Source organism: Salminus brasiliensis, chromosome 18 (genome assembly GCF_030463535.1).
Source record: "Salminus brasiliensis chromosome 18, fSalBra1.hap2, whole genome shotgun sequence".
NCBI lineage: Eukaryota > Metazoa > Chordata > Actinopteri > Characiformes > Bryconidae > Salminus > Salminus brasiliensis.
The window spans coordinates 23,843,590-23,862,948 of record NC_132895.1 but is presented as its reverse complement, the minus strand read 5'-3'; the positions used below and the strand labels follow the sequence as shown (position 1 = coordinate 23,862,948).

Sequence of the window (19,359 nt, the reverse complement as noted above, 5' to 3'; positions counted from 1 at the left end):
TTACTGAGACCTTTAATGCACTGCTTACAAATGTTAAAGGCCTAGGAATTTCTCTCTTTTCCTTAAACCCCTCCCACAGCACATATATTTTATTTTACATTTTTTGGCTCCATCATTCTTTACTTTTAATCACTGTGATTTTGAGGAAGTACTCAATTTTTCCCTTAGTGTAATTTTCGCTCAGCCATCTAAGTGTTGACGGGAGATTGGGCCATCGCAGGTTTGATCCCTGTTGATGCCATAGCCATTTTTGGCTAGGTGCCCCAGAGAGCATAATTGGACTCACTCTCCATTTTTCCCCAATCACTCAATGCAGTGCCCACTTATGCAGATGTCAGTTAGTCAAGTAACAGAACTGGCAGTTAGCATTCACCTCCAATCACGTTCAGCTGTCCAATGAAGTTGCCTTAGTTGGCTTTATGAGACTCGGAGGAAGCAATTGCTAGCCCTCACCTTCCCAGCACTGGTAGCATCGTGTGATAGGAGTCTTAACTAGTAAGTGAGGAAATTACTTAATTGGGACAAATCGAATTAAATATATAATTTCTCTAAAAGTATCATTTCACACTGTTTTTCCTCCCATGCTAATACTGTATATACACTGTTCTCTGTCCACAGTACACACTTAATTGTCCATAACCAATGGGCTCATTCTGCTAGGAGAGCAGGTAGTAAATCTATGAGGGGTGCTTTTTCTAGAAACAATAGGAATGAACATGCAATGCACAAATACAACAGATTGCACTGCACAGTACTGTATTGCACCATATTATACTTATGAATTTTATGAATTCTCGAATAAATAACCCGGAATGGAAATTTTAACATAAGCCATTAATATAAGCCACACTTTTATTGTATTGAACTAAATTTTGTGAATCATTGCATCCCTACTATGTACACTTAAAGTATCATCAACACAAACTTTTCAAATCCCTGAACTACACTTTAAGTCTCCCCTCTGAGCCCTTCAAGCTTCCTTCCTGAAAACCAGATGGCAAGTTCAGACCTGTCTACCTCATCTCTTTGATGGCACACCTCAGCCCAGAGAGACCTAGTGTCAGCAAGCATGATCATTACGCTCATTTACACCAATCACCCATAACTGTGGTGTTGCCCACCCAGCCATTGTGAGACGGCGGTGATAAATGCTCTGAGAGGGTTTTCACTCAGGGGCCAAGTGGCAGCATTGACAAACTGAGGTAAGATTGAACACGCTCACCTGTTTGTCAATGAGGTGCCCCTGTGCTATTGACCAGCCAACCCCCACTAGGCAGGTGGACATTGTCCATCACTGATGCAGCAGTAGTGCACAGACAAATGGCAAATGCTTGGCTTTCAAATGAATGCATTTGCTGTCGTTTGGAATTACTAATGGACAACTTATGTAATGGAATACAAATAATGAAACGCTACTGGACAAATACTGATGAGTTCACGCCAAGAAGCCTTATACAGCAAATACCGAAAAACACTGTAAAGCAATCTGTTATGTTTGTTCTCCCAATCAGCAGATCTCACATTCTTTAACATTTAAAAGTCACCATTATTGCTAGAAATAACTAAAGTGCTATGAAATTTGGCCATTCTAAACCTTGTGACCAATTACACATATTGGTAATTGGTATACATACTTTGTAGGATTTGGTTGTAAAAAAAAATACTGAATGGAAAAGACATTTTCCTTAGATAGATATAGTCGAGCTGCTGGACCTAACATAGCACACCTGATCCAGGTAAGGAAGGACTACAGGGGCGTCTGAATATTAGAGCCTGATGTGTTGGACCTAGACACCACTGCTCTAGACCTACTGGATGTTCTGCATATGTCAGTGACTATCAGTATGAATGGTAGTCTAACCAAGATTCAGTCAGTTGAGAGTTGTGTACTGTAAGGGGTCAGTGTCTCCTGACACCTACCAGCAGAGGGCGACGGCAGCAAGGCACTGTTACCCAAGGGAACTCCAATCCCCAGAAATCCTAGGGGTAATCAGTGCCAACCAGACACACCTGGTGGTCACAGCATTTAGGGCTGTGGCAAACACAGCTTCTCTGTCACACCTTTGTAGAGGGGTGACTGGTATGGTACACAGATGTGAAAGAAAGAGAAAAGAAAAGTGAAAAGTAAGAGTTGCGAGAGGCTGAAGAGATCACAGCTCAATAGTAAAAAGAGTCAGTAAGCCGAATTAGCAGTAGGCTGAGGTTATAGTGAGGAAAGCGTTGATCCTTAGTTCCTTTGTTTAAAGAGCTGCATCCACCAGCTTGAGAGAGAGGGGAATTTATTTAATTTCCTTTCGCTGTTTTATTACTAACTGTCCTTATTCTGAGCTACGCCATCTTGGTGTCTCCTTTGTTTGATTTTCCCGCCTTTCTTATTTAATTGTTTTAAGGGGTGCAACTCCACCAGTTACCTGTGTTTGCTGGTGGAGGAGTGGTAAGGTGTTTGATTGCTAGAGTTGCTGGTTCAAACCCAGCCGTCTCCCACAGTACACAAAAGCACCCACTGTCACATTAACCACATCCTTACATCACTTGAGGTCTGTACTTACAAGTTTTCCTCTCTGCACTTAGGGTCGCTCCCTGGCTGTCCCGTAACAGAAACTGCAACATGCAAAGTAACCTGCATGTTAATGTCAGTTCAAATTAGCCTAACTAATATAGAATTGGCAATCTTCTAGGGTATCAATAGAACGTAGCACTATATAGCTAGATATTGGCATATATGGTGTTTGACTGACTGGGTTTTGACATTTAAGGCTTGGCTCTAAGAGTCACTATTTATATTTTTAAAAATCAAGAGGAAGAACTTTGGAAGTAGACTCAAAGCTGTCAATCCAAGATGTAATGTAAATGTCATTAAATCATATCTAACAATTGAATCAATATGCATGTTTATTTGCATTTTAATAGTACAGCAAAATGACTTGCTGCTACTACTACTGCTACCCTTTTGAAGCTTGGTAAAATCTCCAGAAGAACTACCATTGATGGGAAGATGCACTGCTGGGATGCTCAGGAGAGATCTTTCTGACTAGCCATTCAGAGAGGCTGGCCTAGCACGGGGCAGTGAGGGGGAACTAGCAGGGCTATAGACGCTCAACCCCAACGTTAAAGCAAAATGATTAAAAAGGGATGAATTCTAATCCGGGCAGGGAAATGATATGACCCTTGACAGAGCGCTGGCACGCTCAAGGGGCGAAAGGCGTAATTAAAATATGAAATACGGCCCAACCAACCTGGAGCCAAGTTATATATGGTTCCTGGGAGCTCCAAGTGAGCAACATAAATGTTCCAATGAGGCGTAAAGGGGCATAGAGGTCTCACACATGGCTGGGGAGGTCTTTTGAGAAGATGCGTGCCTAAGTCTCAGTGTTCTGTGCGATATACTGTAGCTCTGTTTCACGTCCGGCTTCACAACAATCAGCTACCGGCTTAGTTTTGAGTAGGTCCCCCTTTGTGCTGCCAGTATTTGACACATGGACTCCCCCTCACTTCTGAAGGTGTCCTGAGGTATCTGGCACCAAGATGTAGGCAGATGTAGTAGATCCTTCAAGTCCTGTGAGGTGGGGCCTCCAGTGATCGCATCAGTGAGCTTTAAGTGCCCGTGATCGTGTTGCCAGTTCATAGGGATGTTCAGTTCACTGCAATGTTTCTGAGATGTTCTGACCCAGTCGTCTAGCCATCACAATTTGTCCCCTGTCCACGTGGCTCAGTTGCCCTTTTTTCACTTCACCTGCCATTGCCACCCAAATACAGTGGAACACTTTAATCAAAAAATGCTAATGTTGCTGAAGAGTGACCGAAAGGTGGTAGACCACAACTGAGCTCATTGTAACAGCAGGCTTCTGTGTTTCCTTCCCCCATTTCCCCTGCAGATGGATACACCACAGATGATATTGTGTTCTTCTGGCAAGGAGGCAAGAATGCTGTGACGGGTGTGGACAAACTGGAGCTGCCGCAGTTCTCCATTGTGGAGCTACATCTCGTGTCCAGAGAAGTGAGGTTTACTACAGGTAATGTGAAAAATGACCACCAGTTTGCTATACTGTTGCTGAATCAGTCTATCAAAAGTGGTATAAGATCAGGCATTGGGTTGCGTTGTTGGGGGCGCAAACTAACATGGGTTAAAAGAAATGGGGGCTAACAGGTAAAAGGATCTTTTTTTATGTAGTAGAAACACCATCTGTGAATTTGCGCAGTAATCAGACAATTGTTAGATACCTCTCAGGATTTCTAAAGTCTTAAAAGTAACTTTTTTTATTTTGTATCTTCAAAATAACCGCTTTCATTTAAAGGATCGTCTATCATTTGTCATTGAGAGACTTGGTAAAAAGTATCAGAATCCCGAGACCTTGCCTAAAAAGATGAGAGCTGAATGTTTTCTCTATAACCAGCAACTATGGTCAGTGGCACCTTACAATTTTGCACGTTTTGTGTAATTAAACAGTAATTTGCTGTAAAGTTGTCGATTTGGAGATATGAGGGATTGCATAGCAACAACATATAGGGGTATATTACTGATCTTGCTTAAGTTAAAAAGTACTCAGTGGCCATCGGAAATGTAGGCGGCATTTGGTGTCAAACTTTTTTGCACATTTTCGGTTCATTTTCAGTGTATTCGTCACTTACTGCAAATCTTGCGACATTGCTTTAGATCCAGCTGTTTGTGGGAAGGACACGGCAGTATAACCTAATTTTCAAACTGCACCCCTTTTTAAGCGATTCTGAAAAGCACCCATGAGAACTATACTAATACACACATTGAATTCACTCGAATTCACCCTCACCTTCACAGTGGCTATAATGTAGCATCATTCTGAAGTGTGTGTGTGTGTGTGTGTGTGTGTGTGTGTGTGTGTGTGTGTGTGTGTGTGTGTGTGTGCGTGCAACTCACAATGAGGGCTAACCAGGCTAAAATACAACCTCCACATTACAAGGTTAGTTTAGGACACCCAATTAAACCAATGAGAAGTCCTGCTTGCCCTGTATCAAGTTAAAACGGTTACATTTTTGGAAGTGTGTAATGGTTAGATTCATCAAATATGATATTTGATGTTCCACTGGTTAACAATTAATGTCATTGTTGGATACAGATGATTTCCACTAAATACTAATTCACTAATCCTTGCATTTATGTAGTTTAAACAGCATAGCATTGTTGAGAATGGACTAGTTTTGCTTCATTTTACCTTTACCAACATGGGTGTATTAACCTGTAGGTTTTGTTGTAAATTTTACACTCATGCCACTGTTGGATGGATTTTGCACTTATGCCACAGTTGTTCATTATCTGTTACTGGAAACAAAGTGTCTATTTTCAATTGGAGGTTGATATGCAGGTTGCTCATCATTGTTGCAGCAGTTCTTCACATTATTCTTTACAATTTTATGATAACGGACCAATAGAAATGCTCCAAAATGAGACAATCTGTTTTACCCTGACGTCCATTGAAAGTTAAGTAGGTTTTCCACTTTTGTTTGTGATTTGGATTTGGCGATCATGTCAGAAAATATTACTAAGTTGCAATACATTTAAAATGATTCAGTAGAAAACAAAGTTGTATGTTGTAGCCTGATTTTCAACTTACTGCACTCTACCATTGTGGCGCTACATCTCGTGTCCAGAGAAATGAGGTTTATCACAAGTTATATATTTATTTATATAAATATATATAAGACCTAGTTTGCTAGTGTCGCTGAATCAAGCTGTCAAAGGTGGGCTACATCTTTACAAATTTACAGTAAAGCAGATATTGATTTGCTACAACTAACATGTGTTAAAAGAAATATGGACGCTTTATGTAATTAAACAGTAATTAACTGTAAAGTTGTCCATTTGGAGATGTGAGGGTTTTGCAGGAGGGTATAGCAACAGCATGTAGGGGGAAATTTGTAATGTATATGTATGATGTAATATTGCAATACCTTTTGAAATAAACATAAAGTCATAAAGTACTGTAATATTAGATTCTCAATCATGGCTCCAAGCTCATATTCCAAATGTTCAACTCATCCAGTCACATTTGTTTTTGTAAGGAGAAGAGATATTTTCTTATCTCTGTGAAAGTAGTTGTTGTGCATACAGTCTTGCACATTTGAGCCCCTATTTATCATCTAACTAATGACAAATGACCTCAAACTAGTTCTGTAATTGTTTACTTGTACTTTAATAAGGTAGTAAAAAACAACAGTAATAACTCTCGACCACTAGGGGTTAACAGTGGCACTAAATTTAAGCTTGAGGCCCGCCTTCACTGTGAAAACTACGAAGACGTAGGGTTATCACTCTGTGATGTTGTGCTTGAATTAATTTAGGAAATGCAGCCATCATTTTAAGCGCTCTCGACCTTGTGGGCTCTTGTTTATTTATATTTAGCGGGAGGCTATGGAACCAGCGTGAATAAAATATGTGCGGAGGACTATTGATTCATACAATCCACAGGAAGCCAGATTGGGTCATCTCTCACTGCATGTTGCTCACAGCCAATTGCAGTTTGACTTGAGGCTTGATGATGAAGTCCCTACCCTCCTCCTTTTTGATAAACCTGTAGTCAAAAGGGCTCCCTTTGGTATGTGTTCTGCATATTCAGCCATAAACACTGCAGTTAAGCTGAAGTTGGGGGAAGTCAGAACCGCAGGGAATAGGAGCGGATATTACTCTCACATTTAATGAGTCGCTGATGCAGACATTTAAATAATCAGTAAATTCAGGTGCCAAGATTTGTCAAGATGTTCTTAAAATCACTGTGAGCTTTTTTTTTTTGTTTGTTTGTTTTATCTACAAACATTTTCACATGCATATTCATTGTAGCCATCCTGCGACAATTTAAATTACACTTTAACATGGACCAAGCCTGGCTTGTGCGCCACCAAGTGGTTGAAAATGTAGTTTTGCTGTTTCTGTAACTCCGCCTTAACGGAGGATGAAGCAGAGATGAGAGTCCCCACTATTACATAGGTGTGGGCGGCGACCTCAAGACACAATAGCCTTTTATCACTCCTCACTAAGCTCCACCTCCGGATGTGTTGTATGGGCAGGACCACCACAGATGTAGAAGGTGGACATACACTTTTTAAGCTCATTAAACTTGAAGCTAATAGCGAAAGAATTAAATAATGATAAGGATTAAATAACCAAATATGAACTTGTTTATTACAGCTTAGTGTTGCTAAATGTTTTGCAAAGTTTAGCCCTATGATTAAGGTCTCGCAGCCTCAACCTCCTTGCTAATATCTCTTCACTGGCTTTCTTTGAGTATAGGATCCAGTGTAAATTTCTTACTCTTCCCTCTAGAGCCTTGCATAGAGGCGTCTATGTATGTGGCTGATCCACGTCACTCCAATTGATCGGCTCATTCTCTTGGGTCAAATAAGTTAAGTTTACTGTTTGTTCCTGATGATTGAGCACTTGAGGTCACCTACATCTAAACTGTGGAACACTTTTACCCACTTTTCTAAGATCTGCTGATTCTGTGGAATCTTTCTAAAAAGTAGTTCCTGTGCAGTGTGTTTTTATGTGTTTGTGTTCATACATTTTATGCTGTGTAATGTCTTCGTAAGGTACTTTTATACAGCATGTCTGTGAAAAGTGTACAAATTAATTACTTACTCCAATTAAATAACTTACTCCAGTCATTTATTGACGTTTTTGCTTCCTCGGTCATTGTGCATCCCTATTTATTAGCAAGTCTTACAGGTTAGAGTAGTAAAACAATTCTTTTACATTTTTCAAGCAAAAGAAATGTAATGAATGGGTTCCATGGTGCATTAATCTACATTTGCTTATAAGCAGTGAACTGCATTGTTCAATCAACGTTTTTTGTAAATTATTTTAATTGATTTACATGTTGCAAATGTATGCACTGTGAAAAGTATAAATGCACCATACTGTAATATCAGGTACAGTATCTCACTGTGCCCCTCAGTTCACTAAGCTGGATGTCCTATGTCTGAGCTAATGTGAAGCAGACCTACCTCTGAAAGGCTGTTTACTCTTCTTGTCTTATTCCATACAGCACACCAGACTTCAGATACAGTATATAGAGAGGGGACATGTTGTCCGATTAGATGACTTTTTTTTTTTTTTTTTTATTCCCCTTCGGTGATATTTAATGGACAAAAAAGGGGGGGGCAAACCGAGAAAAAAGAAAGACGGTGCGATTTTATGTGGCATCTCTCAGAGGGCCACAGGAGCTTTCAGAAAAAAAAAAAATCTGCCATGCTGGCGACTTTCAACCATGTTTAACTGGAATCAAACCTGTCCCCGGGAAGGAATCCATTGCTTTGGGGAAATTAAATGCTCCATTCGAACAAATGGAGAAACGACCATCCAGCACATTGACAAAGTGCTGTCTTTGAAACCCTCTGCTTTTCCTGCGCTTGTCTCATGCTCACTAACATGTCTTGTCTGTGCCTGCTTCTCACTCTCTGTCTGCTCAGGCTCGTATCCCCGGCTCTCGCTGAGTTTCCGCATCAAGAGGAACATTGGCTACTTCATCCTGCAGACCTACATGCCCTCTATCCTGATCACCATCCTGTCCTGGGTCTCCTTCTGGATTAACTACGATGCCTCCGCTGCTCGGGTGGCCCTGGGTAAGAACCCACCGACAGCAAAGCTCTAAGGCTGAGTAAAAGTGATGCTTGATGATAACAGTGATGTATTAGAAATGCTGATATATTATAAAAAGGGGCAAATATTAAAAATAAATGCAATAATCCAGTGCAAAGCTAAAGAAGCCAACTTCACACACTAAACATGCCTTGGCTGATTGACTTAATTTTGGGTAAGCGGAAAACTGTACATTTCACTGTACATGCAAATGAACAACTTTTAGAGCACTGGGTTATTGATCACAGGGTTGTGGGTTTGATACCCAGGTTCGCTAAGCTGCCACTGTTGAGCCCTTGAGCAAGGTACTTGACCCTCTCTGCTTCAGGGGTGCCATAGATATTCAAAGAGAAGAGTTTTATTGTGCTGTAAAATTGTTTATAAGTATAATGTCAATGAATGAATGAATGTGCCTAACCTAAAAAGAAAAAATGTGATTGCGGCCTGGATTCTGTTCAGGGGTTACCACGGTGCTCACTATGACAACCATTAACACCCACCTGCGGGAGACCCTCCCAAAGATCCCCTACGTGAAAGCCATCGATGTCTACCTCATGGGCTGCTTCGTTTTCGTGTTCCTGGCCCTGCTCGAATATGCCTTCGTAAACTATGTGTTCTTTGGAAGAGGACCCCAGCAGCAGAAGAAAATCAACGAGAGGCTCAACAAAGCTAACAACGAACGCCCCCGTTACGAGGACAAACGTCTGAGAGAACAGGTTGGCAATCCTTTCGTCTCTGGGCGGACATTGCTGTTTATATTTCATATTTAAACTTGATTTGTATTGATTTGAAATGTGTCAATAGTCCCAAAAATGAGCTGGTTTAAGTAGAATATTCTCAGGTACTGTCAAATCTTGCCTATATATGTTTTTAGATGATATTTGTCCTGTAAGGATCAGGTTTTTGACACACTTGGCTACTGTCTGAACAAATCGCTTGGCTCCACCATTTGCGATGCATTCGCAGGTCCCATTGCCCATTGCTTCTCCTTAACCGATGGCTTCTTTCATTTGATCGAAGCTACTTTTTTATCATCAATAGAGGCTCGTCTTGTTCTGACTATATATTACGCTGTCAGTATTCTAGATCAAATTCTCATGTAGGGCGCCCCCCGAGTGGTCCAGCGCGTAGACTAAGGCGCTCTCACTATGATCAGAGGATCGCTGGTTCGAATCCCGGTCATGCTGCTAGGTCATGAGGCCGAGAGCACTATTGACCTCTCTCTAGGGTGGGTAGATGGTGCTGTCCTTCGTTGCGTTGCTGGTCATTACTGGCATCTGCAGGCTGGTGCGTTGGAGCGGTGCTTCCTTCCAGACGCATTGATTCGAACAATGAGTGGCTTGACTGCGCACAAGTTGGAGGGGACGTGTGCTAGTCTGCCCTCACTGGTTTTGGGGGCATTGCCTGCGGGGCGGGGGGAGTACCTACAGGTTGGGTAATTGGCACTCCAAATTGGGGAGAAAATGGGTGAAAATCTCCTTTAGATGATTGCTTTGGGGCCTGTTTCAGTTATAACCGAGGCAAGCTCCCAGTAGGCTGGATGTTTTTACCCTAACTTCTGGAAACAGTTATTTATTTATGTACATTTGAATTTTAAGTGTGGTCTGGATATGTAATTTTCCTCTAACGCAAATTCTATTTCCAATGATTTTGCTGTATTTTTCTGTAAAAGCTGACCCTTACAGATATCAGCAATGGGTTAGGCAGTAGATGTGATCATGTTTTCATTAAAAGCAGATTGGGAGTATGCCAAGCATGAATTATGGTCTCGGTTGGCTTTATTTTTTGATTCACATCTTGTCAGCCGATTCCATACTTCAAAAGATACAACTTCTGAAACCTTAGCAGGGGACAAATGACACGGCAGTCAGATTGAATGAAGCCAGTTGTCTCTGTATGAAAGATAACGTGCAACGCTTTATGCAAAAGTTTCCTTGTTGACCCTCATGTTTATGCATTTGTGTATTTTTAGAAAAATGTTGCTTGATTGTCAAAGTTTCTTCTGGGCGTTTTAATGTTCTTTTCATCTTTTCTTTCACATCGCAAGGACTCCATTTCAGCGCCGTTTCAAACCAACACCCTCAGGTCATATACACAGCGAAGAAATCTGTATCTCGAGGAACAAAGAAAAGTCGGGGTACATGCATTTAGAACTCATAATAGCTGCAAGACTGCAGATTTAGGTCATACCAATGCCATTAGCGAATGTGTTGTGTGTCTGTATCAGCCACTACATTCTGAGCGAAGCTCTGTAAAGTTCACTAGTTTCTTCGAAAGTAGTGTGCTGTTGTAAATGTTGACATCACATCACCACTGCATTTTGCATGACCAGTATGAGACAATTCTGAACATTATTTTGGCTCTGAGACGCCTGGGCCGACTCCTGGTGACCACCGGTCTGTTCCTTGATCTCCTTAAGGTGGACGCTTATGGCAACATCCTGCTTACGACGCTGGAGATGAACAACGAGGTGATGCCGTCGGACGTGGGCAGCAGCGTGAGCGACTCTCGGAACTCCGTCATGTCCTTCGACAGTTCTGGCGTGCAGTTCCGCAAGCCCATGGCCTCACGGGACGGCTTCAGCCACCACTCGCTGGACCGCAGTGCCATGCGTAGCCGCGCTAACTGCCGGCTACGGAGGCGCTCATCCAAGCTGAAGCTCAAAATCCCCAACCTGACGGATGTCAGCACCATTGACAAGTGGTCCCGGGTGATTTTTCCCATCACGTTTGGATTCTTCAACCTTATCTACTGGTTGTACTACGTGAATTGATGCGCGTCCTCCTAGGAAACATGGGCCATATTTTGAGAGCACATTGAATTGGCTTTGATACAATTGGGAAAATATGTATACACATATAGGAAAAAAAAAAGTTCATACATATGTATATGCATATTTCTATATATTATATTTCTATATACACACACGTGTGTAAAAATCGAAAGGACTTTTCTGATGTAAAAAAGTATTATATAGATTGACTTGAATGTTTAAGAATAATGCGAGACAAACATTTGAAGCGTTTGAATTTCTTTTTCTTCTGTAATTACAAACAAACATACAACAATGAAGCCCTCCCCTCTCCCCACCACTACCCCCCATGCGAGGGTCTGGAACTAAAGACTGCATGATATTTTTGCTAAAAGAAAGATTGCGAGATTCAAAAAAAGGACACATCAGAGCGTATCACTGGCTTTTTCTTGATACACACTGTAATCAGCCTTTTCCCACCGCAGCTCATGAAAATCAGCGGTGGCTCCTGTGCTTTTGAGCATCGTCCGAGCAGAACACCCCCCCCTCCTCCCTCAAGTCTCATACAATGCGCCTACTGAACCCCCCGCCCCCTACCACCACCCTGCTGTCTACCATGGAAGAGACTTACGGAATTGTCCGTTTCTACACTGTACAGCAGCCTCTTTTGGATTATGTGTTTCCCTTGATTTTTGCGAGAGACCGCCTTTCTTTTTCTCAGACATAAAAGCTCTGGTCAATGGTTTACACTGGACGGCCATCTCCGCGTTTGAAAACCACCAAGCCTTGCCCAGAGTCTCCTTTTCATTTCTTTCTTCATGATGTTTTTTTGCGAGCGATTCCTTGGGGTATATATTTTTCATTCTGGTTCTAAAGATTATGACTACTCTGGTTGCTATTATTTTGTCTTGGAAAATGATACGTTTCGGGGGAGAGCGTTATTTAAAGCATAGAGTTCTAGAGTTAGTGCATTGCTAGATAATGAGCCACAGATATGCATTTTTCATTTGTTTTTTTGTTGTTTTTTTTTTTGGTTTATTTGTTTTGTTTTATTTTGTTCCAAGAAAAGAAAAAAAAGGCATCAAGTGTACATTCACTCAGTATCCTCATCGACATGGTTCGGTAGTATAATCGTATTCTTGCTTTATTATTGTTCCTAGTGCAATCCATCTGTTTTGTAGATACAGCATTCATGAACATCATACACAGCTTTGTGTTGTCTGAGGACATGAGGGGGACCATGGTGAGCTACAGTTGTTTGTCAGAGCTTGGATTTTGAAGTTCGTCCATCAACCATATGATGTTGTAAAGAGAAAAAAAAAGAAAAAAAGAGTATTGTGTACTAAAACAGGAGAGGTGGTAACTGTTTTCATATTTAAGTCAGCCCATAGTGTGACCTGATATTGTATGTAGTAACTCACTCATCGTAGTGGCCCATCCTGAGAACGATTCACGCTGTTGTGTTTTTGGGTTTTTTGGGGGGTTTGTTTTTGGTTGGTTGGGTTTTTTGTTTTTTTTCGGTTCCTCTAACGTGCCTGTCTGAAACCCGAAAGAGGTGTCCTCAGCCGATCATTGAAGTAAAAGAGGGAGGAACAGCCTTTGGCCTCTGACCTTTCACCTTACTGCAGACCCACCCACAGCCCTGATGTTACGCATCTTAGGATTCAATCCCAAAGACTGATGACATCAGCACGATCAGGAAAAAAAAAAGAGCTTCTGAGTCTTTAACGGGGCAAAATGAGATGTACGATAAAAGCCATGAACTGAAGTGACAACCAAAAAGGCCTATAATCCATTCTTATTTCATTTCTGATTTTTTTTTTTCTATTATTATATTATTATTATTATTATTATTTCCTGTCTCAAACAGCCACATCTGTTTAGGGTTCCATTCACCATGTCATGCTGCAAGGCCTCTCTTCTTCACATGATCACACTGAGCCTACCGCACATGCTAGTTGCTTCCAACAAGTCCATGCGTCCATAGACCTTCCACCCATAGCTCCATTCAGTCCACGCTCAAAAGGCACCGAATCTCTTGAAGTCCCCGTGCTCAAACTCAAGCTGCATGTGTAGACAGACCTCCCCCCAGCTGAGCCGTTCCACTCTGACGGCAAGGCTGGGTCAGTCCGTGAGGACGTACAGAATGCAGAAGTATGTTTTTGGGTGAAGCTATCAACAGGGAGGACCTTTTTAAAAGGATCTTCTAGTGGACCTTCACATGACATGGGTTGAGAACCATGAACTCTGCTGTAGTCCAGGTGGAGGACATTTTTGAGCAGGTCTCAGTCCTCGGAACAGAGCGGAGTCCTCTGCTTCTCAACCATCTCAGCTCATATCATACCACACCACCCCACCCTGTACATGAGAATGGCTCACCTAGAACTAAAAGAAAGAGATTGACTGCCAAACTATTAATATGCTACACATTTATGATACAACAGTGAGGTCGTCTTTTAGTTCTTTGAACATGTTGGAACTTGACAGATGATGCCTTTTTACATTAGATATCCACATTCCTTGGATTATTGTGACTGCAGGAGTGGGCTGATGGTAAGTGCAAGCTGGCAAATATCTGTGTAGCATTACTGCATGGAAATTCAGTAAACTTGCCATGAACGAATTATAAACTGAAGGCGAGGTCTCCTGCAATGAAATGTTGGAACAAGTGAATAATGTAATGAAGGCTTTGTCCTGTTAGATGTTCTTAGTGGAAACCAATAAGAAAGCTTCATAATTCAATATGCTGCAAATATAAATCTGAAAGGCAAAGTGGTCATATAAGACCATATAATTCATATCTGTGTGAGATACGGATAAGTTGATTTTGCCAAATGAAAGTCCGAACAAAACAACGGTTGCCAGATCAGTGTAGATCATAACATAAGGTACCTCATGAAAGATGTCTGAGGAAAAGTTTCTGGAAAAGTCTTTGAAAGCAAGCAACCGAGATATTTTCAGATATGAGCAAACAAGTCTTTTTGTTTGTATTGGTTTTTTTTTTTGTTTGTTTGTTTGTTTGTTTTTTGCTTATTAGGTAATGGGCCATCACAAAGTGAACATTGCTCGAATGCTTGGTAGCATGCACACATGCAAGCACTCTTTCATATCATTTGAATGCCCCTGCCTTTAAACAATATGACTGCACAACCTGACAAAAAAAGAGAAGATATATTTTTACATCTGACGAAAAATGCACTGTAGATTTCTCGATCAGCTAGCAACGTAAATGAGGTACAGTATTTCTCTTTCAGTGGTTAACCCTAGAACAGAAAAAAAAACATTTGGTAGCTCACTAGGTTGTAAAAATTAGGCTTTTTTCTGAAGTAGCTAGTGGAACTTGTTAATATGTAAATTAAATAAATAAATAAATAACAGCAAAAAAAAAAACAGATCAAGTCTAGTCAAAGGCTAAATTTCTATATGTAAAGTGAATTAAGTCCACAACCTGGCTTAATCTGTTTTTAATAAGCCCCTCAGTTTGTGTTTTAAGTTTTAGAAGTACAGACAGTACAGGTTTTCTATTGTATCCATCAGATGACTCCTTAATTATTGTTATTATTATTATTATTATTATTATTATTTACTAACTCCCACTACATTTGCAGTTTCTATGCACTCGTACTGTTGTGATATTCAGTTACACATGCCATTTACAATTCTGAATCGTTATCGGCCTGGATGCGTCCATGCTCAGCCAATTATGGCTAAAGAGATGAGACATGATGTTTGCTGCATAGCAGTGCTATGTTGTTCTGTGCCATACAGACATGGTTAACTAAGGGAGCTAAGAATAGAGAGGGAGTATGAGTTTCAGCTTTGCAGTTCCTCAAGCCAGTTAAGCAAGTCATCTCCTCCAGAAATTTTGTCGCTCATCAGCATGTTCTTGTAGCACCAGCACTCGGCTAATTCACAGTGATCTTGAACTTTGAACTTGATCAAATTCTAGGTAGAATGCTGGGTTGCGGGCATCATTTTTTTGACCTGCAGGATCTGCCTTAATTAGATCGCGAAAGCATTTTTACATGTGGAGGATATTACCAGAGCAATACAATGCAAAAACCACACACAGGAAATCAATTCAAGCCTTAATGGTCACAGTAGTCATTATAATCATGGTTAGGTATTGATTAGCAATTACCCATCAGTTGTAGACTGAGGTAAATCAAAGATATGTTGGTTGCTGCAAACATGTTTAATACAGGCATTCATTATAAATTAATGTAAATCTGTAAGTCTTAATTTTGAATAATGTCTTAGTGATAGTAGCCTAATAGTGAGGTCCGTACATCATAATACAGTGTCCTGTAATGGTATTCCCCAGTCAAAAAAAAAAGAAAAAAAAAAGACATCTGCTACAGTGTTAGCCAAAACCAGTGTAGCTATCTGGTTAGTAAGCCAGTAAGCAAAATCGCTGGATCAATATTTCAGATTCACTCAATGCAGTACTGTTGTCAACGCTACCGCTAATATACACGTATAATGACTTAGCTAACAGTGTCAGAAAATCTTACCTAACTATTCCAGGCTATTAAAAAGTAAGCAGATGCTGGTATAACCTGCAAGACAAAGCTAAAAGAGTTTCCCAAAGTGTAACTTCGCAAATTACGTGACATTAGCATTACGTTATTATCATGAAGTTCACAGTTTCATGCTAGTGCTGAAATCGACATCTTATTTTTAAGACCGATATGCTAGTTTACAGTGGTCAGCTGGCCAAAATACTCAAACATGTAGCAACACCAGGCTGGAAAGGTGGCGTTTGTTGTCGTGGCAGTCCCTGCCACTTAGCTAACCACCGTAGTGATGATGTTGTCCTGTTATCCTGTTTGTTTTCCTTTTGTTTTTCAGTTTAAGATTTCTTACCTTTTTATTAAAGGGAACAGGTCCGCTTGTGCTAAAGTTTCAAAAATGAGCTTTTCGGAAACGTTCATTCTCATCTGTTTTGCGCGTTTACCAACGTTTGCACTCATTTGCGCAACATCTTTGTCATGTTGTTCAGTTTGGTATGAGCAGACGTTGAAATAATTGAATTAATAGAACGATGAAGAAAAACATTCCCCCTTCCCTTTCCTTGTGTATTGGATGGTCTGATCTTTTGTTGGTCAATAGTTCTGCTCTCCGGAGGTCTCCAGTGTCTTGAGGAGCGGGATCGTGATGCTCTTTTGATGGCAGTTGAGTTGGTAACCGGGTTAACATCTCTAAGGATGAATCGCTCCCAGCATCCGAGAGCTCTATCATGTTGCGTACCACGAAAACTGTGAGTTATAGAGGAAAATGCAGTCTGCTTCTGATGCTAAGCTAGCCACTGTCTCAAGCTTAACATGGTCAGAGTATATGGAACCTATATGTTATAGTTTATAGGTCTTTTTAGAAGCAGCTCCAGTGGTCTTTGGGTTTAGATGTACAAATTCGCACACAGCATCACGGATTCTGTCCGCAAGCCGACGGGCATGCCAAGCCGGACCAACGTTCATGCGAAGAGCATATTACTAAGAGACTTACGAATGACATTGCGTCAAGGTAGCACTCTGGTCACTGAGGTGATTGTCGGCCTTTTATGGAGAATGTGTCACAGTGTTAGATTCGGTTCACTGATTTGTTCTGTGTCTTAATGGTTTAGGAATAACTAAGATCTGTTTGATTTCTCTTATTTCTTTGTTAATATTCACTTCTATATTTATAAATATATATATATATAAATGTTTCAGAGAGCGAGAGAGAGCGAGAGAGAGAGAGAGAGAGAGAGAGAGAGAGAGAGAGAGAGAGCTTTATATAATATCAGGGATGGGGCGGGGCGAAGAAAAAAAAATCTGTGACAATGGAGGACGTGCGTCAATCTTGTCATGCACTTCATTCACTTCATGCCAACGAATCACAATGTTAACGAATCACCTTTTAATATTCCCATGCCATTAACCTCATGAACACTAGAAACCATCAAGGAGGTTTTAATTGAGTATATTGTTTTTGTCTTTCACCACAAAACATGAGAAAAGAAAGTACAAAAACTGTTGAACTGATTTCAATGTGAATTTTTTCTTGCCTCTTGTGTATATGTGTAATTACATGTGAATTGTATTGTAAATATGATATCTTTCACTTATATTTCTTAATGCATGAACTAAACAGGGCAGTTGGTAGTAACAGCTAGCCTCACTGCGACTGGCATGGACAGCTTTTGCAGCACCTGCATAACTTCTGCAAACGAAACCTCTGAAAAAAGAAAAAGGAAAAAAAAAAACGACAGAAAAAGACAAAAAGATACCGGTTTTGTTTTGCATGACTTAAGTTTTCCGAAAGGTTTATTTTCATATTTTTTTTTTATATTCTGAACTGGTCATATCTTCACCCTTCACACGCAAGGAGAGAAAGGACTTAGTTGTTGTTGATGATGATGTGCTTTTAGGTTGCACTCCTTCTTGCTGGCAAAGATCTAAACCTAACACTGTACAACAAAGGAAAGCGAAGAGAGGCAGAGAGCGACAAAAAGAGAGAGAGCGAGAGAGAGAGAGAGAGCAGGAGTGCAATGGACGAGATCATTAATGAGAAATACAATTTAAAGAAATACGCACATCCACGCCATCCTTTCTTGCTTTTTTTTTTATTTTTTTTTTTATGTATCACATACAATTATGAGTAGATAGCTGCACCTAGTAAGCCATTAGATCAAGGTAGTAGAGTATTCTGCTAACATCTCCTAGGACTGATTACAATAGAAACAGTTCATCAGTGGCACCAGAACTTAAGCCATGAGAATGCAAGACTGGTACAACTTTCCTTTTTTATTTATTTTTATTTATATTTTAGTTTTGTTTTTTAGTTTTTTGGCCTTTGCCAGATGACGCCTCTAGATTAGAGGCTATTGGTATTGGCCATTTTAAAGCATTAGGGACAAAATGTTTGTAAAAACACTACAGCTCAGTGACTTTCTGTTTTGCTGAGCAGTAGATTCTGTGGTTCAGCGGAATACTTCAATTACCGTGAACGTTCTCCTGGAAATACAGCACGTACACACACACACACGCACACACACACAAGGAAAACTGGCCACCGAGACGAGAAATCTCCTAGGAAAACGATTGGCAAATTATGACTCACCATAGGCAACCGATACACGACTGATTTGGAGATTCAATCATTCTTCAGTATTGTTTCGTTTCATTTCTAGTTGCCTGTATTTGTTGTTTATTTTTATTTTTTTATGAATTGTTAACTCTTATTGTTGTGTTTTCTCATAGAAAGGAAATATATTTCTACTTTACATCCTGCCCTGAGAGTAAAATGCGTTTTTGTTTTTGTGTTGTACTGGTTCCGTTCACATTAATCTTTTCGGTTTTGGATTTTGTTCATATATATTGAGGTGTTATGATTCATTTTGGGGTATGATTTGTCTTCATGAAATCAACATTTGTAAAGTATAAAGTTGTATTTCCTTTTTTTTTTTTTTTGTCAGTGCCAATTAATGTAATGGTGTCAGTCAGCTTTTCTAGGTGTTTGAGCAAAATGTGTTTTTTACTAATACAAAATGTAACAGTATGTGGTACAAAAAAGGGTTATAATTAACCAACTGACTTTTTACAAATAAAGGCTTATACAGTAAAGAACGACAATGCAGAAGTCTTTTCATTTGCCATTTGTGGACTAATGGTTCCATTTGATTTCTTTCAGCTTGGCCTATTTCTTTGAACTGATTAGTCCCCAAATGGTAAATCATAACTTTTATCAGAAATCAATGTAAAGAGAGACTCTTTTTTTTCCATTTTGGATGATATAAAAAAAAATGAAAAAAAATCTGCTGCAGGTCTTCACCTTGTAATTTCATTTGTTTTTGTTCTTTTTGTTCTTGTAAGGGCTGCTGGGTAGCAAAGGAAAAAAATAGGTTAACAGGTAAAAACTGAGAATAAGAGCAGAAGTAAGAAAAGACCATAGCAATGTCTTGTATAATCAATCTGAATTTGATTATAACCATGACACATTACTAAGGATATACCTCCCT

General features: G+C 40.2%; 1 protein-coding gene across 1 annotated transcript in view; it reads left to right on the top strand.

The window, feature by feature from the left end:
• The window catches only part of gabrb4 (gamma-aminobutyric acid type A receptor subunit beta4), an 80,488-nt gene extending 61,129 nt beyond the window's left edge, over positions 1 to 19,359 (top strand). Inside the window, exons 6-10 of the mRNA XM_072661345.1 lie at positions 3,876 to 4,013; positions 8,440 to 8,592; positions 9,068 to 9,324; positions 10,656 to 10,745; positions 11,028 to 19,359. Of these exons, the coding sequence (XP_072517446.1) occupies positions 3,876 to 4,013; positions 8,440 to 8,592; positions 9,068 to 9,324; positions 10,656 to 10,745; positions 11,028 to 11,381 (992 nt within the window). The 3' untranslated portion in view covers positions 11,382 to 19,359. The remainder of the gene's footprint in view (positions 1 to 3,875; positions 4,014 to 8,439; positions 8,593 to 9,067; positions 9,325 to 10,655; positions 10,746 to 11,027) is intronic.